At 37.3% G+C, this 25,941-nt stretch overlaps 2 protein-coding genes across 10 annotated transcripts in view; both read right to left on the reverse strand.

The window, feature by feature from the left end:
• ZNF566 (zinc finger protein 566) overlaps window positions 1-3,833 on the reverse strand; it is a 71,720-nt gene extending 67,887 nt beyond the window's left edge. Inside the window, exon 1 of one of the 4 annotated variants that reach the window (XM_067019154.1) lies at window positions 3,772-3,833. The gene's annotated coding sequence lies outside the window, so the exon portion shown is untranslated. The remainder of the gene's footprint in view (window positions 1-3,771) is intronic. The other 3 variants (XM_067019157.1, XM_067019156.1, XM_067019158.1) reach the window with 3 other exon arrangements.
• Window positions 1-25,941, reverse strand: part of LOC131744965 (zinc finger protein 260) — a 141,461-nt gene that overhangs the window by 9,484 nt on the left and 106,036 nt on the right. For 3 of the 6 annotated variants that reach the window (XM_067019112.1, XM_067019114.1, XM_059045066.2), the window contains exon 5: window positions 13,687-21,256. In XM_067019112.1, coding sequence (XP_066875213.1) covers window positions 19,851-21,256 — 1,406 coding nt within the window. In that variant the 3' untranslated portion in view covers window positions 13,687-19,850. Of the gene's footprint in view, window positions 1-1,056; window positions 1,121-3,771; window positions 3,841-13,686; window positions 21,257-25,941 lie in introns of those variants that run through there. The other 3 variants (XM_067019116.1, XM_059045065.2, XM_067019115.1) reach the window with 3 other exon arrangements.

Raw genomic sequence — 25,941 nt, forward strand, 5'->3', positions numbered from 1 at the left:
CCAGTTTCATTGCTTTACATATCATGTATCTGCAGATGCCAACTTAACTTAGGCATTGTAGCTGGAAAGTAGTCTCAGACCATAAGAAAATGAATGAACTTTTTACAAAAACACATAGTAGTGTATAGTTGCCAACCTCTGCTCTTAACAGGTCACCATTTAAACAGAATACACTGAGTTTGCTTAACATTTGAGCATTTTGATACATGTTACAACTCCTCTCGACATAGCAATCACAGTAATCTTGTCACAGTCAAATCATGTCACTGCTCTGCCTGAAAGTCTCCTTGTATACTCATAAGACATTTAGAAGCATACAATGTTAATAATTACTGCTTCCAGGGAGCAGAAATGGAGAACTGAGAGCCAGGAATAAGGAGACATACCTATTCTTTTAATTTCTATCAAGTATATGTACTAGAGTTTAAAAACAATAGTACTACTTCTCTTTAAAGTAACAGGGAGTTGAATTAGTAGGAAGTCAGCACTCATTTCCAAGCCTGCACTATTGTTAAAAAGCAGGAGATGGAGAAGAGTTATACTATGATATCTGGAGGTAAGAAGACAATAAGGAATAAGGATAAGGGAGTAAATTCAACTCTGAGGTATATAACGATAGAAGGAGGGAGAAATGATAGTTAAATTTTAAAGAAAAGAATCTACGTGCTAGTTTTTGAAAGATTACAGATCTATAATCCTTGGGAAGAAGGACTGAATGAAGGAAAGGAGTCTAGGCATATAGGGAGAAGTAAAAAATGGAGAATGTTGGTGTGAGGGAGAAGCACTGAATTTAGGCTGTAGAAGTCATAAAATTGAGACTGCACATGAGGTAGAGGCTGGCATCCAGAATAGAGGTTAGAGAGGCACCCAGTCCTCCAGAATCTGAGAAAAGAGCACTAATCCAGGAAGAACAGGTGGAAATGTTACCTAGGTATCTAAAGAATTCCTAGCAATTTTCACTCCAAAGGATGGGGGCTGATAAGAAAATCTCTTCAAAAAGTTTCAGCTGTTGTAAACTCACTGAATAACTGTAATGAGCTTTTATTCCATTCATACCTGCTGGGTTCTTCCTAATTCACCTGAAGAACACCTTTACATTTCTTCCTCAATCATCCACCGCTCTTCTTGTTTGAACTGGTGACTTTAAAATTCGAAATACTAACATAGGACTTAGATGTTACTGCTGAAGGTCAAAGCAGCATCCCAGAATTCAGGCTGAGCCCTTAGACACTCAAAGGAGTTGAAGGATAAGGAAAGTGCAGCTCCTGGGGATGCACAAGGAAGCTGGCTTGTGAAAAAGAACAAAGTAACGCTGACCCTTTGGCTTAGAAACTAGAGCACATACATACATGTGAGCACATGGAAAAAAGAGTATTTGTAATTTGCATCTCAGGCCAAACTCATTATGCCATTTAAAGGCTCCATACATTTCAAAAAATGGGAAAAAGAAGGTATCGTATTTTCAGAATTTAGGTTATACAGAGAAACTACAAGACTGACTTGCTAGAGTTCTCTAGAATCACAACCTGTACGGGTACCTCTGAGCAGGTGTCACTTGTAGCCTTGCTCCTGATTGAACAGTCACAGTTACACTTTTGAGTATCACAACGACACTTTTCTCATAAGTGTGAAGTCGCCAACCTTGAGTGAAATGGATAAAATATAAAGGGAGTGACTCTGAAATAATTCATGAATCAGAGCTCTTAAAATTTTTAGAAGCCTAATATTTTACCCAGGTTATGTTACTCTAGGAGAAATTAAATATTTTAAGCGTCCTATAATTATATGGCCATTCAATTCATTGGTTCAGCAAACCAAAGAAATATATATATTTCTCACTTATTGTATTATTGTGTGTATTGAAAAGACCATGGTCTCTAATTTGTAATGGGGTATGACAGGTAAAAGGATCATACTTCCTCACAAGCTTGATCCAATGTAGTATGCTTAGAATCTGCCCAGACAGTGCTATGAATTGATGAAAACAGGTAATACAGAAGGAGGAAAAGGATGGAGGCAAACTGCAGGAGGAAAGACATAAGTATGACATTCTGGACATAAAGAGTTGGAAGTTCCTATGCAACCTCCAGATGATGCTGTCTATTAGGCAGTTGGATATGTGCATGAGGAGTTCAGGACAAGCCTCAAAGAGGAATGATCATCTGTTAGTCCTGTGTCAGCTGAAGCCACAGCAGTGGAATTTTGTTGCTCATAGAGTTCTTAGAGGTGAAAAAAAATGATCAAAGTCAGAAACTTAAGAACACTAAAATTTAAGGGAAAAACAGAAACATAAGTCACTAATGGAGGGTTTTTCTTTTTTTTTGGGGGGGGGGGGTGTTGTTCCTTGGTTTTGACCGGAATTATAAAATGAGAGAAGTATTATGGAAATTAAGGAAACGTTCAAGAATGAGGCAGTAATAAACATCTGAAAAGGAATGGAGTGAACACAGAATTCTAATTCCTCCATCCCAATTAAAAATGGAAGTGTACATAACACACAAGCACAAATGTGATTCCTATCCGTGCCCTAGCTGCTGCATCCCCTCAGAGCTATTTTTATTTTCTGTGTAACTACAAATATACATTCCTATCCCCACTTACTAAAAAAAGTAGTGTATTACACCAAACATACACTTTACTTTCTTCATGTAACAAAATACATTGCAGACTTTTAAAATCTATCTAATATATAGTATATATTTCCACTTGCTCAAGTCTTCTTTTGGGTCTTTCATTAACATTTAAAAATAATCTTCATAAAGGTTTTATACATTTACTGTTTATCCCTAGGTGTTTTATCTGATTTGTTGCTATTGTAAATAGTCTTCTTTATAACTATTACTGATTATTTTCTGTATGTATCAAAGCTATTATTTCTATACATGAATTTTTGTACTGTGGTATTTTTCTTTTTCGTTTTATTGAAAAATATGTTAAGTGTGATAAAATACTGGAAGAAATTCTCTTTGTAGATAAAAGAAAAATTTGTTTCTCTACATTTGTAAAGGCCATTTCGTTTGGGGAAAACCTGGTCAAATTAGGAGTCAGACTGCCATGCTCACTGACAAACCAGGGAGTCTTAAATCCGTTACTTGATTTCTGCACCAAAGACAGGACAACTTGCTTCCCAATTCCGTCCGTGCTGTCTGCACTAGTGGAAACTACCCCTTAAAGCTACTCCTTAGTCCAGCACTTCTCAAAGCAGCCTTACCAACATTCCTTCAAATAATTAAGAAAATTCAATACCTACTGGGAGTCTAGACAACAAATAACAAGTTTCCCGGAAATCTTTCCTCTTTATAAAAAAATAAAGGAATGCTGATTTTGTTTTCTACTCCACAATAAGTCCGCTTTAGCCTTTTCCCTTTCTCATCTTTCACAGAAACGAATGCTCCACAGAGATGCATACTTATCATTATTTTAGAAACTAGAAAAGTGAGGTTTACATGGTACTACGCCACAAAGTTCACAATGCCACCCAAACTCACAAACCTGGAACCATATAGGTTGCAACTCTACAACCCTCTCACACTCCCTCATAACCTTTGTCACCCACCGGAGAACCCGCCCGTTTCCTTCTGTACCCCTGCCCCCATCCACAGAAGCTTTGAACACTGCACGTCACAGGAAGCGATTCCTCCCCTTCAGTTTCCCCAGCCCTGTAGTAGGCTCCACAAAACCTCCCTTACAGCCTACCCGACCGGATTCTAAACCCAGAAAACCAGGTCCCGCAACAAGATCTGCGCTTCGCAGAGCCAAAACAAAACTCACCAGCAGACAAAGACGACGATGGCGAGCCGGAAAGCCTGAGCCTGCGCTTGCGCCTGCGCACTCCAGGCTGGCGAGCATTCCCAGAGGTCTCCTGGGCTCCACCAAGCCTGGGCTCAGTACCAGGCAGAAGCAGTCGATGTTGGGCGGTTGCCTACTTTTTTTTTTTTTTTTTACTGTGGACTACATTTCCCAGAAGTTTCAGTGGTTCGAGTCGGCTTTTCGAGTCAGCTTTCGCGCTTTCTCAGCTCCACCATAGCTTGTGGGACTGTCTTCCTGGTTGGGGGAGTAGTACGTAGGCCGAGCCTCAGGACTTAGTTTAACACTCTACCTGTGCTAACTCTACCTCTGGAAGAGGGCAGTGGTGTGCCTTGGGTTATAATAAGATAAATTCAAGCACGCCAGGGTGACCCCAACTAGGAGCCATGGTGCAAGGCTACGCCAGAAGCGCCAGAAGACTCCAGGGCGCGATTTAAGGCTGGGGTGAAGTAGGGGTGAGGCAGGGAGTGATTGTGGGGATCTCTTTGGCACGGCTCAAGCCCAGCGCCATCTTGTCCCTCGCGAGTGCGGCTCTGAACTACATTTCCCAGAGGTCGCCGCGTCTCCGGCCGGCGGCTCTGAGCAGAGCTGTACGCGAGCCAGGTGTTAAGTCTCTGAACTGTCGGCCTGTGACGCCGCGCACGGCCGATTGGAGGTGAAATGTCCAGAGCTCGGGGCGGGGATGGAGACTTGAGTATTAAGCCTGTTCAGGGGGAACGGACGGGGTTGGGGAGGGGAGTGTGGGTTACGAAATTGTGTGACTGTGTGTCCCAGTGATGTGTGTATTATTCTGTGTGATACCGTGTGTGTGTAGCTTTCTGTGGATGAATCTCCGTGGTATGATTGTTAATGTGTGACCGTGTGTAATACTGTGTGCTGGTGTGGGTTACCTGTGATTGTGTGTCCCAGTGGTGGATGTGTGGATTGTTTCTGTGGGATCGTGTATTCCACTTCTGTGCAGGCATAGGGAGCTTTGTTGTGCCTCTGTGACTGCGCCCTAGTGGGGATTGTGACTGTGTAGCACTGTGTGCGGAAGGAAGGGGGAGTCTGTGACTGAGGCTGTTAACTTTGTGTCTACTGGTGGGTGTGTGACTATGCAGCACTGAATGTGTGAATTTGGGGAGACTGTGTCAGTTACTGTGTCACTTATAGTCATGTATGAGACACAGGATGGCTCTGCCCCTGTAAAAATCCTGATTCTTCTCTATGACGTTGAGGTTGAGGAAGCCCGGGTCTCCTCTGGTAGTCTTCCAGGGACCTCAAGAAAGGTTTGTTGTCTCCTTGCCCCATCTGTTACTGGGCTCAATGGGTCTGTCCCTTGTGGTGCATAGCCAGTGAACACACCAAGTACTTTGGAGTAAAGCAGAAGCATTTATTACTTGTGACAAGTAAGGAGACAGAGCTAGCTCTCAAAGTACTGTCTCTCCAAAGCTGGACGGGGAAGTTTTAAACCTGGGGGGCATGCATAGTCCTGAAAGGGCAGGCATGGTAAAGAGATAGAGGTTACTCTAGGTTGCCAAAAACTGAAAGCAAGCAGGTGTTTTGGTTGTTTGTTTGCACTGTAACCTTTTTGAAACATCTGGCGTTTGGAACTTTCTGCAATTTAACAGTTTCTGCAAAACAAAGCACACTTTGGTGTGCTTTAACCCCATCCTTTCCCTACTGCTGCTTAGCTAACATATCCTTCTCCAAGAGAGATCTCTAAGGAGGAGAAAATAATGGTTATGACATCTAAAAGTCGTACATAAGGTGGCTTGGTATTTTCTCTTTGTAAAATGCTTTACTTTTTCAGGAGGTGATTTTTTTTCTTTCTTGGCTAACTCCTAACAAAGACCCCTGAAGTAAACTGGAACCTACTATTTCTCTTTGGAAATATCTTCCTTGTATTCGTAATTTTTAAAATTAATATGTATGCTCAGTATTCTGATTTTACATATGTACATATATGTAACCATGTAGACACATATATATACACACGTATATATACAGACATGTGTATACATATTTTTTAAATACTTTCATTTAAGTGATGTTGTAACTTCCCACATAATTGAAAGTTATTTGAGAATATTTTTAATATTAGTGTTGTTTTTTCATGTGTGACTAACCCAATATCCATTCTCTCCTTTATTGGTATAAAAATCCAGATTTTTGTTTGAAGGGGCAGTGTGCTCAGCTTAACAAAAAACAAATAGGAAGAGAATTCCCTAGCGGTCCAGTGGTTAGGACCCCCACGCTTCCACTGCAGGGGGCATGGGTTTGATCCCTGGTCAGGGAACTAAGATCCTGCAAGCCGCATAGCACGGCCAAAAACAAACAAACAAAAAACATGTTTTAGTTTCCCTTATAGTTGTAAACAGAAGCTGTTAGATTGGATTTCTTAGTTCTTTAAAGGGGTGGGGATGGGGCAGGCTCAGTGGGTATGTATTCTTTTGGCCTTCCTCTTTTCTCCTTCCTGCCTGGAACGTGGATATAGTGCTACATATGGAGCAGCCATTTTATAACCATGTATTTACTAGGAAAGGAAGCATAAGAGAATTTACAGTATTATATTAAATGAAAATAGAGGATTTTAAATGGTATATATTATATGAAAGTTTTTGGTAAACAAAACAAAATTTACCTATAGGTACATGAAATGTATAGTAGCATTTTAATTCTTTTCATTGTAATGTGGACTGAAATAAAAACACACGTGAGAACTGTGAGTTTCAGTTTTATTTGGGGACTTACTGAGCAGTATACCTTGGGAGACAACCTCTCAGATAGCTCTGAGAAATTACTCTGAAGAGGTGAAGGGGTACACGCAGTTAAGGATACATCTCGGTAGAAGGTTACTGCCAGTCATGGAGAACAAATATCTCAAGTAATGATTTTAGTGCTTTTCTAAGTATGGGAAGATGCAAGAATCCAAGTTCATTTAAAAATTCTCCTGAAATAATTCTAACTATCTAAAGGCCCACTTTTGCAGAGCACAGAGTGACTCATCCTGAATTCCTTTCAGGATGTAAGTCAGTGACTATAGTGGCTAATGGCTTGAGTTTTGTAGAACTGGATGGTGGCCATTTTTTGTTTTACAATTTCCCCCTTTGGGTCATAATTTCAACCAAGGTTTGGGAGGCATTTTGTGACCAGTTTGTCCCATGGTGCTAGGAAGGCTCATTCCTAGGTCTGGCGAGGATTTCATTTATGGGCCACTCAATGTGCTATTACTGGACTAGGCATTGTTAACGGTAGTCATAAAAGTCTCTGTACCATCTGTCTTACTAGTCTGTTATGGTCTAGGAAATGATTCCCTCTTGCTGCTTCTTCCCATATCTAGGGTTAACAATACTACAATCATTTTGATCTTATATGTATATGTAAAACTATATTTAGATAATTGTTTCATGTTGCTTAGTCATCATTATCTTTATTGGAGGCTCAGTCACATTTGGTAATGCAAAAAACAATAATTTTATAAAATAGGCAGAGTATAAGTAATACAGCTAGTAGCATTGATAAGATCATAAGTAAGAATTTAAACCAAGAACTTCCATTAGGTGTGGCCCAGTATATCCCCAGTCATCTGACCCAGTCTGTTCCTTACCAATCGCTATCTTTAAAGGTAATGATATATAAGCATTGTTCATAAGGCACTCAGCCCAATTTCCTAGTGTTATTAGGCTGGTTATCTTTAGTATGATTTAATTGTTGCCAACAAACAAATTGTTCCCTTAAACTTAACCATAGCCTGGTATTAGCCATATAAATCCATCCCGTGACTGAGGAAGGGTCCCTCCTAATAATCAGGAGTTTATATTCTTTCACTGAAAATTAGCTCATTTCTCTGAGCTTAAGTAACTTTAAAAGAAAATTCATATTTATGTCCAGGGTCAGAGCAAGTATGATTGATTGGCCAACTGAGGGGGTCCCGTCTAGTAATATCAATAGTGGCCCAAACAGAACTATAACTTCTTTCTTCTATAATAAATTTCCTAAGGACTATCCAATCATTGCCTTGGAAAGGAGAAATCCACCAAGGTAACCCAAAAGTACTGGACATAGGTAATTGACCATAAGCCCAACAATTGCATTAAGTTTTAAACTCTGTATAGAATTTTGCCTGTAATAGAAAACATTTGATTCATATGCAAAATTCCAAGAGATCAAGAGAACACTATAAATAATCATACAAGTCAGGTCTAGCATCTTGGGACAGCTATTTCTGATGTTGTCTTCTTGTCCTGGTGTGTCATTTCCTCTCTGTTTTGAGCATTGTTTTAAGGTGAGTTTGAGGTCAGCAGTCCTCTATCTAGACCAGTACAGTGTAGGGGCCCATTTTAAGTGGGAAATATGATTCTAAGAGTGAATTTCTTCACTTTTGCTGCACATCAACTAGTTTAAGGGTCCTTTCATCTAGGTTGGAGACAGTCCTTTAAATCAGGGATCCCCAAACCCTGGGCTGCAGACCTGTACTGGTCCATGACCTGTTAGGAACCGGGCCGCACAGCAGGAGGTGAGCGGCTGGTGGGCGAGTGAAGCTTCATCTGCTGCTCCCCATCGCTCCCCACTGCTCTCATTACTGCCTGAACCATCCCCCGCCCCCTTCCCACCCCATCCGTGGAAAAATTGTCTTCCACAAAACCAGTCCCTGGTGCCCAAAAGGTTAGGGACTGCTGGTTTAAATGATGCTTCTTCATATGTATATAATCTTCTGGTTGTAGGTCACGGGGCATCTGATCTTCATCTAAAGGTAGACTACTGTGATAAGCTTCAGAAACAAACCTAGAATGTCTTTTAATAATTCAATTAAACTTTTGTAATAACACAACATAGTAACAAGGAGTCATCCAGGAAGTGAGTCTTAGGTAGTAAACACAAACACTCAGAAGCAATTGACACTAGAACTTTACATAAAGTAATATCACTAAACCATAATTTTTCTCTCTAAAATTATCCTCATTTATACCAAAGATAGTCAAATTAAGACTAATTGTTTGCAAAATAAGTTTGGTTTCAATAAACTTAGCCTGATTATTTACATAAGTGTAATTCATCCTACAGGCTCTTTTAAATTGGCTGTGCTGGAACTTTTTATAAGGAATCTCAGATTGAACTTTTAAAAGGCCTCTTAAGGCCAGGAAAGCCATGCCAAGGACTTGCCACCTGCGATGGGTATAGATTTGGATGAATTCCTCCCTTCTCAAGGTACCCAAAATAACTCAAAATTCCTGTACCCATCAGGAGGTGGCCTTCCTTATTTACCTGGTAAGGCTGCTGGGAACCTAGGAGTTTCCAGTTTCTGGAGGGATCGGGTAGAAAAGATAAATGTTTCTACTCTGCTTACAAAAGTATAGTTTACCAAATTGCTGTCAGTTATAATTAGCTTAAGGGGGAGGGTTTCCTTATATCTGGAAAACAAGATTAAAAGCCAGTAATATTTCAGACAAGAAAGTCATAAAAACTATCATTCAGCCCTATGTAGCTAATTCTTGTTGATCTTGCTCTTTTGTTAACGGTTTTATGAAGACATCAGGGTTTCCATTAGAATTCTTTAATTTCTTACCCAGTTCAGTGGTATGATGTAAAAATTATCAGAAACCTGTACTTGTCAAAAGGTCCTTTCTATGAATCTTCTTGAAGATGAAGCATTTTTATAAAAGCATCAGAGTACAATAACTGCCTATAAATGACAAGACTTAAAAAGGCATGGTTAAAGATCTGATTACAATGCAATTGGCAAAGAAACTTGGTTACTTCTGTGACATAGAACAATTAAAGATAATAACTAGAATTATGACTGATAACATTATACTAGAACATACCAGACTTTTAGGAATTCCATGTAATTTCTAGAATAGCTATATTAATAACATTTATCCATACAGTATATCCTAAGAAGGTTTATCACCATTCGATAATGCTCCCCATATTCTTTAATATACCAAATAAGCCTAATTAGTTTAATATCTTTCTCTGAAAAGGAGAGAAAACAAATCTCTTGAGATGTTCCATGGGACCTCTGGAAAATGTCAAGTTTATTTCAGGTCAATAACACTTCACTTAGAAGTTGATTTTTGGAAAGTTTGTCAAAAACATCAAATAGGATTATAGGTGCTGTGAAACAATACTTTTTCACTTAACTAAAGTGACAACAAAAGATTTCAAAGGCACATACAGATAGTTACAACAGAGTACTTAAAAGGTAAAGAAACTTTTATAATCTGTTATTAAAGCAGATCATTATTCCAGGAAAACTTTGTACTCTTAACAGAGAGGGAAACAAATTCTAGTTTTGCACCACCTTACTTTAATATTAAAATTCATTTACTCAATTAAATTTATTCTAATCTTAGTCCTGATCACACATTAAACTTTTTGCCCAGGGTTTCTTTTCCATTACCTTCTATAATTTCCTTTTCATCTCCAGATTTTGTCCATTTCTCTTCTATCTGACCGCTCTTTCAGACAAAATTACTTTCTTTTCTGTTAACAAAATGTATTTCAATTCCTATACCTCTTTTTCCTTGCATACAAGGATGTTTCCTAATTATATTTTTTTAAATTTATTTTTGGCTGTTGGGTCTTCGTGGCTGCACGTGGGCTTTCTCCAGTTGCAGCGAGCGGAGGCAACTCTGTTGCGGTGCGCAGGCTTCTCATTGCGGTTGCTTCTCTTGTTGAAGAGCATGGGCTCTAGGCACATGGGCTTCAGTAGTTGCAGCACATTGGCTCAGTAGTTGTGGCATGTGGGCTCAGTTGCTCCGTGGCATGTGGGATCTTCCTGGACCAAGGCTTGAACCCGTGTCCCCTGCATTGGCAGGCAGATTTTTAACCACCGTGCCACCAGGGAAGCCCCTGAAGTTTTTAATTTTAATGACATCTGACTTATCAAGTTTTATTTTTCAGGGACCGTACTTCTGGTGTTTCTAAAAAAAATCATTGCCAAACCCAAATTCACCTAGATTTTCTCCCATGTTATCTTCTAGAAGTTTTTGTGGTTTTGTTTCTGTTTGTTTGTTTGTTGTTGTTGTTTTTAGTTTTACACTGTAAAGTTAGGTCCATGATTTATTTTGATTTTTTTTAAGTTGTAAAGCCTGGTCCAGATTCATTTTCTTATTGTGGCTATCAAGTTGTTCCAGCAGTATTTGTTGTTACATTTCTCCGTTGATTTGTCTTTGCTGCCTTGTCAAAAATCAGTTGGCTCTATTAGTTTGGATCTATTTCTGAGCTCTCTATTCTATTCCATTCATCTACTTGTCTGTTCTTTTGCCAGTACACACTGTCTTGATTACTGTGTCTTTACAGTAAATCTTGAAGTTGATAGTGTTAGTCCTCCAACTTCTTCATCTTCAGTATTGTTTGACTATTCTGGGTCCTTTGTCTTTTCATATGATCTTTGGAATCAGTTTGTCAATATCCACAAAATAACTTGTAATTTTAATTGATATAGCATTGACTCTATAGGTCAAGTTTGGAATACCTGTCATATTAACAATATTGGGTTATGAAAATAGAATTTTTTAATATTTATGAACATAGAATATTAATTTATTGAGTTCTTTGATTTCTTTCATTAGAGTTTTCTAGTTCTTCTCATATATCTCTTGTACATTTTTTTTTTTTTTTTTTTTTTTTGTGATACGCGGGCCTCTCACTGTTGTGGCCTCTCCCGTTGCGGAGCACAGGCTCCGGACGCACAGGCTCAGTGGCCATGGCTCACAAGCTCAACCGCTCCGCAGCATGTGGGATCCTCCTGGACCGGGACACGAACCCGTGTCCCCTGCATCAGCAGGCGGACTCTCAACCACTGTGCCACCAGGGAAGCCCTCTTGTACATATTTTGTTAGATTTATTCCTCAGTACTTTTTTGGTTCTAATGTAAATAATTATGTTTTTAATTTCAAATTCCTACTTTTCATTGCTGGTGTATAGGAAAGTACTTGACTTTTGTACATTAACCTTATGTTTTGCAACCTTGGCTATAATCACTTATTAGTCCCATGAGTTTTTTGATCATCCTTCAGGATTTTTACACATTCAACCATGTCATCTGCATATAGCTTTATTTCTTACTTCCCAATCTGTATACGGTTTCCTTTTCTTGTTGCATTAGCTAGGACTTCCAGTACAATACTGAATATGAGTGGTAAGAGCAGATATCCTTCCCTTGTTCCTGCTCTTAGAAGGAAAGGCTTTAGTTCCTCACCATTAAATATGATGTTACCTGTTAGTTTTTGGTAGATGTTCTTATCAAATTGAAGAAGTTTCCTCTATTTCCAGTTTCCTGAGAGGGTTTTAATAATGAATGCATATGGAATCTTTTTGTATGCTTTTTCTGCATCTATTGATATGATCATATGATTTTTCTTCTTTAGCTTGTTGATATGATACATTAATTACTTGATTTTGAAATGTTGAGCCAGTCTTGCATGCATAGGAGAAATCCCACTTGACTGTGGCATGTAATTACTTTTCTACATTTGTTGGATTTGATTTTCTAATAATTTGTTGAGGATGTTTGCTTTTATATTCATGAGAGATATTGGTATGTAATTTTCCTTCCTTACAATGTCTTTATCTGATTTTGGTATTAGGGTAATGACAGCCTCACAGAATGAGTTAGGACATCATTCTATTTTCTGGAATAGATCACAGATAATTAGTATTTCTATCTTAGACATTTGGTAGAATTCACCAGTGAAATCATCTGTGCCTGATGCTTTCTGTTTTGAAGGTTGTTATTCATTTCCTCTAAGAAATATGGACATATTCAGATTATCCATTTTTTTGAGTGTTTTGGTAGATTTTGTCTTTTTTGGAATTTGTTTTATAAGTCATCTAATTTGCTGGGATACAGGTATTCATAGCATTTCCTTATTATACTTTATATTTCTGTGAAGTTGGTAGTTAAGCCCTCTTTTTCATTCTGTATTTTAGTACCTTCTCCCTTTTTATTTTCATGGTGGCTTTAGCCAAATATTAGTCATTTTGTTGATCTTTTACTTGATATTTTAAAATATTTTGACTGTGCCATGCGGCATGTGGGATCTTAGTTCCCCAACCAGGGATCAAACCCACACCCCCTGCACAGAGTCTAAACCACTGGATCACCAGGGAAGTCCCTTGCTGATCTTTTAAAGAAACAAATTTTGGTTTCATTTATATATATTTTCTATTATCTCTTCCATTTATTTCTCATCTATTCCTTATTATTTCCTTTCTCCTTGTTTTAGGTTTTTCCCCTTAGCTTCTTAAGCTGCAAAGTTAGGTTACTGATATGAGATTTTTTTTTCTTTTTTAAAATATAAGCATTTACAGCTGTAAATTTACCCCTATGGGCTGCTTTATATGCATCTCATTAGGTTCATTTTCATCTGAAAATATTTTTCTAATTTTCCTTATTTTTTTGTTTGACCCTTAGGGTTAATTAGTAATGTGTTTAATTTCCAAGTATCTGTGAATTTCTCAAATTTCTTGGATTTCTAATTTAATATCATGTGACTGAAGGATATAGTTTGTATGACTTTAATCCTTTTAAATTTATTAAGATTTGTTTCATGTCTCAGTGTGTTTTATCCTGGAGAATGTTTTATATGTATATGCTTGAGAACAATGTGTATTTTGCTCTTATTGGGTGGAGTTTCTATTGATGCCTATTATCTAAGTGATTTATAGTTTGTTCAAGTCTTCTATTTTCTTGTTGACCATCTACCTAGTTGTTCTAGCTGATATTGAAAGTGACTTTGAAGGCTCTACCTATTTTGAAATTGTCAATTTTTGCTTCATGTATTTTGGAGCTCTGTTTTTATGTGCATTCCATGTTTATTTGGGCTTTTTTATATAGTAACTTTAAAATCCTTATAATTCCAACATCTTTGTCATCTTGGTTTTTTTTGTTTTGTTTTGGTCTTTTTTCATTCAGGTTGACTATTCCTTGTTCTTGCTAGGATGAGTAAGTTTTGACTGTACACCAATGATTTGGGTTATAATCTTATGACACTCTGGTTCCTATGTAAATCTTGTTACTTGTTGATAAGCTGGAATTTAGTCATGGCTGTTTACACACATAGTATTTGGAGTCCCCACTGGCTGGAAAGGGAAAGGACCTTTGTTACTGCTTCATTGGAATGATAATTCACATACTGCCCCTGTAAATTGTGTGTCAGATAGTAAGGGGAGGAACACCACCCAGTAAGTGCCAAGTTGCAACAGTAGTCAATGCCCCAGTTGTACTTACACCCTCTCAATGCACCTGCCAGCCAGGAAATGAGGTGTGCTTCATGGTTCTTGGGCTAGGTTGGCAGTCAGTGCTCTACTCAAATACACGATCTTTATAGATGCCCATTATTGATGGGCCAGGATGGCAGTCAGGTCTCTGCTCACACACACACAGCATCTGCATATGCCCATTGCTTGGGAGAAGAAGCATTACTGCTGGGCTGGGATCTTAGTCTGTGTACACACAAGGCCTCTGCAGATGCTTACGGGCAAGAAGGGAGGATGGTGCTGCTAGCTGTTGTGCATAATAGTGTGAAAGATTGGCATTTTTAAAGTGTTCAGCTAATGTAGAGTTGGCATTGTCAATAGGGTATTGTTCTGCAGGGCAGCAACCTTCTCAGCCCTTTTGGATAGGAGAAGCAAGTATACCTTGGGTGTTTTATTTTTTTGTTATTGTTTGGTGTTTTGGTAGTTGTTTGCACCTGGTGGTATTTCTAATTTCAAGTCTCTGGTGCTCAGATAGGAATATATGGGAAGACAAAAACAACAAAACACCCAGTCTTCCGCCAGGGAACTCACCACTGGGCTGGGTTGTTACTCGAATCCCAAGGTCAACAGAGCTGGCCTCCATTACTCCAACTTTCAGATTCTTCTTAAGTTTATTTCATGTATTTTTTCCATGGATTTTAAGTCTAATAAGTGGAGAGTAATAGGGCAAAATGTGTTTACTCCATCATGTCCAGAAGTATGGTTTCTTATCTTTGCTCTTTTGCACATACAGGATATTTCTCCCCCTCCCTGCTTCTAAGATTTTCTCTTTGGCATGGATTTTAATCAATTTCGTTATGACCCCTTGGAGTAATACCCCCTTGTCCCCCATGTTTCTTGTGATTGGGATAGGTTGAGCTTCATAGACCTGTGGGTTTATAATTTTCATGAAATTTGGAAAGTTTTCAGCCATTATTTTTTAAAATTAATTAATTTATTGATTGATTTATTTTTGGCTGCATTGGGTCTTCGTTGCTGTGCGCGGGCTTTCTCTAGTTGTGGTGACCGGGGGCTGCTCTTCATTGTGGTGTGTGGACTTCTCATTGCAGTGGCTTCTCGTTTCAGAGCATGGGCTCTAGGGTGCATGGGCTTCAGTAGTTATGGCATGGGGGCTCAGTAGTTGTGGCTCACAGGTTCCAAAGCGCAGGCTCAGTAGTTCTGGTGCATGGGCTTAGGTGCTCCACAGCATGTGGGATCTTCCTGGACCAGGGCTTGAACCCATCTCCCCTGCATTGGCAGGTGGATTCTTAACCACTGCACCACCAGGGAAGTCCCTCAGCCATTATTTCTTCAATTATTTTTTCGTCCCCTGCCCATTCTTTTTCCTGTCTTCTAGGGATCTCAATTACACATAATTAGGCTAGTTGAAGTTGTCGTACAGCTCTCTGATACTCTTATTTTCTCAGTCTGTTTTTCTCTGTTTCAATTTATATAGTTTTTATTGCTATGTCTTCAAGTTTACTAATGCTTGCTTTTGCAATGTTTAACCTATTAATCCTAGCAACTGTATTTTTATGTCTCAGACACTGTTGTTTTTACCTCTAGATTTGTTTGGGTCTTTTAAATATTTTCCACATTGGTACTTAACATGATCAATCTCTTTTCCTTGTTGGATATGTAGAATATAGTTATGACTTTTGTATTTTCAGTATCTATTATCAAATTCAAAACCTATTTTTGTCATTTCTAGTTCTGGTTATGTTTCTATTGATTTTTTGCATTATAGTCATGTATGCCTGCTTATTTACACTTCTGGTAAAATTTATTTACTACAGACATTATGAAAGTTACCTTCAATGTGCTTGGTATTTTTGCATTTCTATAAATATACTCAAACTTTGTTCTGTAATATACTTATGTTACCTGGAAACAATTTGTTCAAGATTTGTTTAAGCTCTGCTAGGTGGGACTAGGAAGGCCTTAATCTAGTGCTAACTTGCCTCTCTACTGAGGCAGTAGCTTTTTGAGTAATCTAACCAGTGCCCTATAAATTATGAGGTTTACCACTCTTGCTGATGGGGACACAAACTATTCTTGGCTCTGTGTGAGCTCCAAGGATTACCTGTGCTCTTATGCATTTCTTTTGCTGGCCTCAGGTGTTTTCCTTGATGCCATGCACTGATTAGAACTTGGCTCAATACTCTGCCCTGCAGACTCTAGCCATCACTGCCTCCCTGGACTCTCACCTCCATCTTGTCTACTTAGGGAGATTACAAAGCTCCCCTTGTATTCCCCCTCACAGTGCTGAGATGTGGAAATGCTCTCTAGGCAGTAAGCTGGGTCAAGTGTATGGATCACATTTGTTTACACTTTCTTAGGCACTCCCATTGTGTTGCCTGGTGTCCAATGTCTGAAAACCTTTATTTCTCATATTTTATCTAGTGTTTTGTTATTTTAGGCAGGAAGGTAAATCCTGCCTCTATTATTCCCATTTTGACTGGAAACAGAGTATTTAAAAAAAAAATTCTATTCTTAAGAGCTGCAAGAAGAAAAAAAAAAGAATTGCAAGAGAACTACAGAGCTTCCATATGCCCTTCTCCCAGTTTGCCTAATACTAACATTTTACACTATTGTAGTATAATGATCAAAACCAGGACATTAACATTGGGAACAATACTATCAATCAAATGACAGGTTTGATTGAATTTCATCAAGTTTTCTCTGCTAATGTTCCAAAAATTAAATCCACAATCCGGCATTGTTTAGTTCCCTTGCCTTTTATGACCTAGAAAAGGTATGAACTTTTGGAGTATTGGGCAAGTTATTTTACAAAAGGGTAATCATTTGGGTCTGCCTGCAGTTCCTTCATTATTAGAACATAGTTACGCATGTTTTGGTGAGAATACTACCCAAGTGTTTGCCCTTCTTAGTGCATCACCTTGATGCCAATGTCTCACTGTTGGTGATTATTTGGTTAAAGGGGTGTGTGCAATGTTTTATCTTTGTAATTAAACACTTGGGAGAGATACTTTGAGACAATTCTAATATCCCATTTTTTCCTTATACTTTCACCTTCAACTCTTACCATCCATCAATGGATTTTGTATATAATTACCACTATTATGGTGATTTCCTATTTCCCTCATTCCCTTTATATTTATTAATTAGAATTCTTCACCATTAAATTGAACCAGAATCCCTTCTTTGCAGTAGCTAATTTTATGGTTCAGGACAGCAATAAACAGGATAGGTCTGGAACATCCCCTTGTATTTGGGGAAAGAACCCAAAGCTTCCAAGTAGGCTAGGGAAAATGTGGAAAGGATAAAGGAGCAAATGAAAATGGAAAAGAATAAATTTTATCAATTTGAGCACCAAGAAAAAGTACCAGAAAAAGTACCAAAAGTTACATTTTGGTTTATCAGATTAGCATTCTGTGAAATGACAGGAGTTCATAACAAAATTCAAAGAAAAATGTTAATGTAATGTGACCAAAATATTATTGTAATGTGAACAAAATATAGCTGTAATTACAAATAAGGGAGACAATAAGGATGTATTGTATTTTTTTTCATTTATTCATTAATGATTCAAAAAATAAGTGTCAAGCCACATGGTTATTTTATTTCTGTCATTAATTTTAAGTCTGTATGTAAGGTTTGGATAGCTCATTGTTTTAATTTGTTCGAGCAAGCAAAAAATATTAAAAACACACAAAGAAGCATAGGGCAAGTAGCTCTGGAGTACTATGCAAGAAGAGGGAAATTAATCAGCATTGATGGTAACTCAAAATAACCAGGTAGAGTAGGATAGAAGAGCAAATCAGCAGTGTGGTCACATGACAGCTCAGTAAATAGAGTGAGCTATTAATAACAACATTAATAATTATAATACAATTGAACTATTTCAAAGATATGAAATAGCAAGTATCCCAATAAAAAGAGTAACAACAGAGACCCATTCTTTTACTCTGTAGGACATGAATGATCTATCAGTTACATACTTTTAATAACTGCTAACTTAAATAAATTACTAATAAGGAATATGTAAAGAAAACATAGCTCAGTATACCCAATGAGAAAACACCTTACTACTGCTGATCATGCAAAACTGGGCAAGACACCAATCTCAAAAATTAAAATCTAATGAATGACAGTGATGTAAACGTATGTAAATATAACAGGTAAATTTTCTTATAAAAATTAATAACCAGTGGCTTTTGATCACTTTGATTATATAACCAGGTCAACTGTCGTAAGAAAGAGGTGATGAGTAGCTAAGATTTGCAACCTTATTAACTGTCTCATTTTTTTGTTGTTGTCTCTTTGTTTTTCCTGAGTCAGGGGAGATTGCTAAAATCAAAGGTCTACTGATTTTCCAACTGCCAAAACACAGTAAGACAACACTGAATGGAATAAAAAGGAAAATTATAAATAGATACAAAACCCAATTGAAGCCATGGTAAATAGCAGCATTGTAAACCCTCTTAATTTTAGTGACCAGTTTATAATCATTGCAATAGCTGTAGATTTTCTCCTACTTTTAAAGCTGCCTAACAAATTTAAGAGACTGATAAGATTGGGTTAGAATATTTTATGAAATATTTAAAATGCTCATTTCATTTGGATGCCGACTGGTACTGCCTAGAGGTGAAAAGGCTCCTTAAAGGAATTGTGGGGCTTCCCTGGTGGCGCAGTGGTTGAGAATCCGCCTGCAGATGCAGGGGACACGGGTTTGTGCCCCGGTCCGGGAAGATCCCACATGCTGCAGAGTGGCTGGGCCCGTGAGCCATGGCCGCTGAGCCTGCGCGTCCGGAGCCTGTGCTCCGCAACGGGAGAGGCCACAACAGTGAGAGGCCCACCTAGCACACACAAAAATATATATATATATATAAAAATAAAAATTAAAAAAAAGGAATTGTGTTGCAAAAGGTATTTAGGGAAATCTGTTGTGTCAAAACAAAATAGAAATTCAAAAAGAATTCAAATATTTGATGACAATGGAAAAGTTAAAACATCTACCATTAAAACAAAATCAAGAGAAAACAAAACAAATCTACACAAACACCTTGCAGGACCACAAAACTTTAAAACCACATAGTATCTGGGGGTTCTAACTCTCTGGAGAAGATAAGTACGCCATATAAAGCAAGCAAAAAATTAGAATGCAAAAGATATATTTGAGCAATATTACAAATCACTAAGTCAAAAACAATAAATAGCCAAAAGAACAAAAACACAAACACCAAAAATAACTGTAAGCAAAACATCCCTGGGGGGGCTTCCCTGGTGGCGCAGTGGTTGAGAATCCGCCTGCCAATGCAGGGGACATGGGTTCGTGCCCTGGTCCGGGAAGATCCCACATGCCGCGGAGTGGCTGGGCCTGTGAGCCATGGCCGCTGAGCCTGCGCGTCCGGAGCCTGTGCTCCGCAACGGGAGAGGCCACAACAGTGAGAGGCCCGCGTACCACAAAAAAAAAAAAAAAAAAAAAAAAAATCCCTGGACAAGAAACTCATATGAAAATAACTCAAATAATTAATAATTAGGGAAATACATTTCCCATGCATTTAAGAAACGGATTGATAGGCATCATCCTAGATAAATGGATATTCAGAATGTTAATTGATATAAAAAGTAGAAATATTTGGTGATATTGAACAAAGCTGAAAGTATATATCACTTATGAATGAATAATTCTAGTTCTAGAGTGGCCATAAAGTCTGGAAACAGATTTAAGAGAGGTAGAATCTCTGTGATAACTTCTACTTAAACACACAGATTTTTCAATGAAACTCAGAAACAAATGGGGTTTATATATGTCATTCAAAAGTCTTCTCACCAGTACAACTTGTTCAATATCAAGTAAGTTTCCTGCCTACTCTAAAGGCATTCCCACATTCCTTACATTCACAGGGTTTCTTACTATTATGAATTCTCTGATGTTTTGTAAAGGATGAACTATGTCTAAAGGCCTTCCCACATGCCTTGCATTCATAAGGTTTCTCTCCAGTATGAATTCTCTGATGTTCAGTAAGGGCTGAACTGTGTCTAAAGGCCTTCTCACATACCTTACATTCATAAGGTTTCTCACCACTATGAATTCTCTGATGTTGAATAAGGGCTGAAGTAAGTCTAAAGAACTTTCCACACGCTTTACATTCATAAGGTTTCTGACCACTGTGAATTCTCTGATGTCGCGTAAGTTCACTACCTACTCCAAAAGCTTTCCCACATTCCTTACATTTATATGGTTTCTCACCAGTATGAATTCTCTGATGTCTAGTCAGAGATGAACTGTTTCTAAAGACCTTTCCACATGCTTTGCATTCATAGGGTTTCTTACCACTATGAATTCTCTGATGTCGAGCAAGTTCACGACAGACCCCAAAAGTCTTCCCACATTCTTTACATGCATAAGGTTTCTCACCAGTATGAATTCTCTGATGTTCAATAAGCTGTGAACTAATTCTAAAGACCTTCTCACATTGAACACATTTGTATGGCTTCTCACCAGTATGAATTCTCTGATGTTCAGTTAGTTGTGAATGAAATCTAAAGTCCTTGCCACATTCCATACATTTGTAAGGTTTCTCATCAGTATGGATTTTCCGATGTCTAGTAAGTTGTGCATGCACTCTAAATGATTTCCTACAGAAAGTGCATTCATAGGGTTTCTCACCATCATGAATTCTTTGAAGTGGAGTGATTTTTTCAATCCTTCTAAAAATCCTTCCATATTGCTTACATTTATAGCACTTCTGATCATCACAGTGTACACTACTGTCTTCATAAAAACTAAATGCATTCCCACATTCCATACATTTACAAGGTTTCACACCAGTATGAATATTCAGTTGTAGGGTATGTGGGTCATCTATTCCAAAGGTTTTCCAATATCTACTACATTCAGAGGTTTTCTCACCAGTATATATTTTCTCATATTCATCAAAGTTTAAGTCACAACTAAGGACCTTCCCATATTCCTTACAGGGCTTCTCACTATCATGAATTCTCTGATGTAATATAAGAGATTTATGATTTTCATAATTGGGCACTTTTTCAGAGATGATTTTCATTTGACTGAAATATCCCACTTCAGGTCTTTGTACTTCAATCTTCCTTTTGCTTTGCCAATCATTTCTGACAATGGAGTTCTCAAGGCCAACTAATTTACTACTTTCTATTACTTCCCACTGAGAATCATTTTTTTCAATAATGTCCTTCTCTGTAAATAAAGTCTTTTTGTCATACTTGGATTCCAAGTCTGAAAGAAAGGGAAAAAAACAATTTCTTTTTTCATGTGTAACAAAGATAAAATAGTTATAAAATGCACAGGAGAAAAACTGAAAATAATTCACGATATAAGTGAATGATTAAAATACTGTTATGAAGTTTGAGGAAAGGTAAAGAGAACTCAGAGAATGGTAAGAGTATAACATAAGGTTGTGAGGTTTGTGCTAAGAGAAATGGATTAAGTCAGTGGGTCTGAAATTTTGGTGTTGATCATCACCTAGTAAGCTTGTCAAGTACTGATGTTCATGAACTAATCCAGATAAACTGAATCAACACCTACAGATGTGGAATTTAGTCATCAGTATCTTGTAGAGATACTGCAAATACAGATCAAAATTTGATTATTGATACATACTAACAGTTTTCTGATACTTTTATTTTTTTCTTTTACAATATAATCCCAATACTTTACCATCAATAACAGGGTGCTGCTTGTAAAACAACATTTTAATCCATTATCCCCTTTCTCCTAATCATTTTCACCTTCTGCATCAAACCACATTTCCTATCATTTAGAGATACCCATAAGATATTTCATTTCTCAGAAATGGAATCCTTATATGCTACCACCTTTTCGTTGTCCGGGTCTAAAAGATATCACCCTCTGAAATTATGTACTAGCTGACTCTAAATAAGTTCATATCTATGTCTCTATTCCAATATCTAGTTCCTTGCCCTCATACCCATTTTTTCAATTGTGTAATCTGTAATTTTCTCTGTTATCATACTGTTTATTTCCTTGTTAAACTCCAAAAGGACAAATAAACTCATTCTTCTATGTGCCAATGAATAGCAAGCCCCAAGGTATAGCAGTTTACAATTACAGGAAAAGCAAATCACTGGTTGAAAGCAATGTGAGAATAAAAGCCAATATTACAAAAATAAGTCACTGGAGAACACAATTATCAGAATAATTATATAACTATAAAAATCTCCATGCCTTTAAAACCTCACACTACACTACAGTGATTTTATATATATAAATTTATATACATGGAATTTATAATATAGTAAGATACATTCATATATATAATAGTGTTTATAAATGATTGTTTTCCAGTTGCCTCTCCACCTACACATACTGTCTCCATCACTGCTGTTAATTTCCTCCTATGAAAAACCATGAGTTTCTTCATCCCAATAAAGATGGTGTTTTATTTACCTCTCTTCAGTAACATTTTCACTATTATTCATCTATCCTCCTGAAATCCTAGTCTATATTTAAATGTTTTCCTTCATGCTCTTTCCCAGGTATTCCTTTCTATTTTCCTATTCTCAAGCTAACCACTGCTATAATGCCTAAAAAAGTATCAGAATGTTTTAGATATTATAATAGGTATTTCCCATATTTTAAAGCTTATGCAATTCTGAGTAAACCTGTGGCTTAAAAGGAGAATTTGGTAACAGAATGATATGTAAAAGGTGGTGGAGGTGGGCAAGAGTGTAAGGCACTTTGTAACAAAAGATCTCTTGGACCTAGCTGGAGATTGGCAATCAGATGAGGGAACAACCTAAGGAAAATCCAAAGTGACTGATATACATTGCATGATAAAAGGCAAAAATAATTTCCTGTGACTGAATTATGTATAATTAAGGTGAAATAATGCAAACACCATTATTTGACTGAAACAATAAAATCATAAATGAATGCCAGTATCAGTAAATTAAAAGTACTTCCACTTAGAAATGAAGAAACTTTCTATCAAATAATTGTTTAGTTATTGTGGAAATGTAACTGAAATTACAAAACTTTCAGGGAATGGTGGCATTGAAAATATTGCACATTAAAAATCTATGAAACTTAATATTAGTCACATAGAAAGTAAGGATTTAAAAACTTATATTGATAAAACTGAAAGAATGAAAACCAATGTATACATTCCACTCAAGTAGACAGAAAAGAACAAAGTGACCTAAAGAAAAGGTAAGAGGAGAATTCAATAAATATAGAATCAGAATGTGATGAGTTAGAGAACATAGAAAGAATATAATCAACAAATATAAAAAATGAAAGAAATCAAAGATGACATAAACAAATGGAGAAATATACCATGTTCTTGGATTGGAAGAATCAATACTGTGAAAATGACTATACTACCCAAAGCAATCTACAGATTCAGTGCAATCCCCATCAAACTCCTAGTGGTATACCTCACAGAATTAGAACAAAAAATTTTACAATTCGTATGGAAACACAAAAGACCCGAACAGCCAAAGCAATCTTGAGAAAGAAAAACGGAGTTGGAGGAATCAGGCTCCCTGACTTCAAACTATACCACAAAGCTTCAGTAATCAAGACAGTATGGTACTGGCACAAAAACAGAAAAATAGATCAATGGAACAGTATAGAATGCCCAGAGATAAACCCACACACATATTGTCATCTAATTTACGAGAAGGGAGGCAAGAACATACAATGGAGAAAGGATAGCCTCTTCAATAAGTGGTGCTGGGAAAACAGGACAGCTACATGTAAAAGAATGAAAATAGAACACTCCCTAACACCATACACAAAATAAACTCCAAATGGATTAAAGACCTAAATGTAAGACCAGACACTATAAAACTCTTAGAGGAAAACATAGGAAAAACACTCTTTGACACAAACCACAGCAAGATCTTTTTTGACCCACCTCCTAGAGTAACAGAAATAAAAACAAAAATAAACAAATGGGACTTAATTAAACTTAAAAGCTTTTGCACAGCAAAGGAAACCATAAACAAGACACAAAGACAACTCTCAGAATAGGAGAAAATATTTGCAAATGAAACAACAGACAAAGGATTAATCTCCAAAATATACAAACAGCTCACGGAACTCAATATCAAAAAAACAAACAATCCAATTAAAAAATGGATGGAAGACCTAAATCGACATTTCACCAAGGAAGACATACAGATGGCCAAGAGGCACATGAAAAGATGCTCAACATCACTAATTATTAGAGAAATGCAAATCAAAACTACAATGAGGTATCACCTCATGCCGGTCAGAATGGCTATTCTCAAACAATCTAGAAACAATAAATGCTGGAAACCCTCCTCCACCGTTGGTGGTAATGTAAATTGAAACAACCACTATGGAAAACAGTATGGAGGTTCCTTAAAAACTAAAAATAGAACTACCATATGACCCAGCAATCCCACTACTAGGCATATACCCTGAGAAAATCATAATTCAAAAAGAGACATGTACCACAATGTTCATTGCAGCACTATTTACAATAGTCAGGACATGGAACCAACCTAAATGTCCATCGACAAACGAATGGATAAAGAAGATGTGGCACATATATATAACGGAATATTACTCAGCCATAAAAAAAACGAAATTGAGTTATTTGTAGTGAGGTGGATGGACCTAGAGTCTGTCCTACAGAGTGAAGTAAGTCAGAAAGAGAAAAACAAATACCATATTCTAACACATATACATGGAATCTAAAAAAAAAAAAAAAAGGTATTGATGAACCTAGTTGCAGGGCAGGAATAAAGATGTAGACATAGAGAATGGACTTGAGGACACGGGATGGGAGGGGGAAGCTGGGGCGAAGTGAGAGTAGCATCGACATATATACACTACCAAATGTAAAGTAGTTAGCTAGTGGGAAGCAGAAGCATAGCACTGAGAGATCAGCTCTGTGCTTTGCGATGACCTAGAGGGGTAGGTAGGGAGGATGGGAGGGAGGCTCAAGAGAGAGGGGATATGGGGACATAAGTATGCATATGGCTGATTCACTTTGGTGTACAACAGAAACTAACACAGTATTGTGAAGCAATTATACTCCAATAAAGATCTATTTTTAAAAAACGTAAATGACAAGTGAAAGAACCACCACAGAGGGCATTTTTTAAATGTTGTAAAACTCGTATGCCAATCAATTTGAAAATGTTGACTTATTAATTATTTTCTAGGTAAATAAATACTGAAAACCCCAGAAGCCATAAAAGTTGAAAAAAGAACAATTTGCTAGAAAGAGATAAAATTGTCAAAGACTTACCTCCCATGAAACAAAAAATCATAAGCATGCCTATTGCCCAGGTTGTGGCAATAAACCAGGTAATGAACCAGGGCTCCTAAAATAAAGATCTGAGTCATGACCTGGAGCAGGGAAGGTAAAAGATGTGCCCTTGACTGTTGTGACAGAAGCAAGAATGTTTTATAATATTAATGAATCATAACAAAAAGACACAGAAATCATCAAGGAAGACCACCATTTTGACAATATAAGAATCAAAAGAGGGTAAAAAGTACTTTGTGTACTAAAACATGTTAACTAAACAACTAAAAATTTATAGCTAGTATTAATTTTTTTAAAAGGAACAAAACACATAAAACATGGAAGACCAGAAGAACTCACTTTTAACCAATTCAGGTGTTTAGTCTGGGATAGGGAAGGTATAGGGTGAGCCTGGGAAAGCTTCAGAAAGCAATAGTAAATTCAAAGAATAAAGAATCAAGTCAAAGGTACACAATAATCCATAAGGAATTAGTATTTATACAGCTAGGCATCAACAATTAAAGACTGTGATGGGCTAAAGTATACTAAACCAATGAAAATCAACAAATCCATAATGATACATAAATAAGAGGTCAGAAAATTTCAAGTGCACCATTTGAGGTGGCTAATTAGTTACAATCATATAAAGAGTATAATC

Source organism: Kogia breviceps, chromosome 18, assembly GCF_026419965.1.
Source record: "Kogia breviceps isolate mKogBre1 chromosome 18, mKogBre1 haplotype 1, whole genome shotgun sequence".
Classification (NCBI taxonomy): Eukaryota; Metazoa; Chordata; class Mammalia; order Artiodactyla; family Physeteridae; genus Kogia; species Kogia breviceps.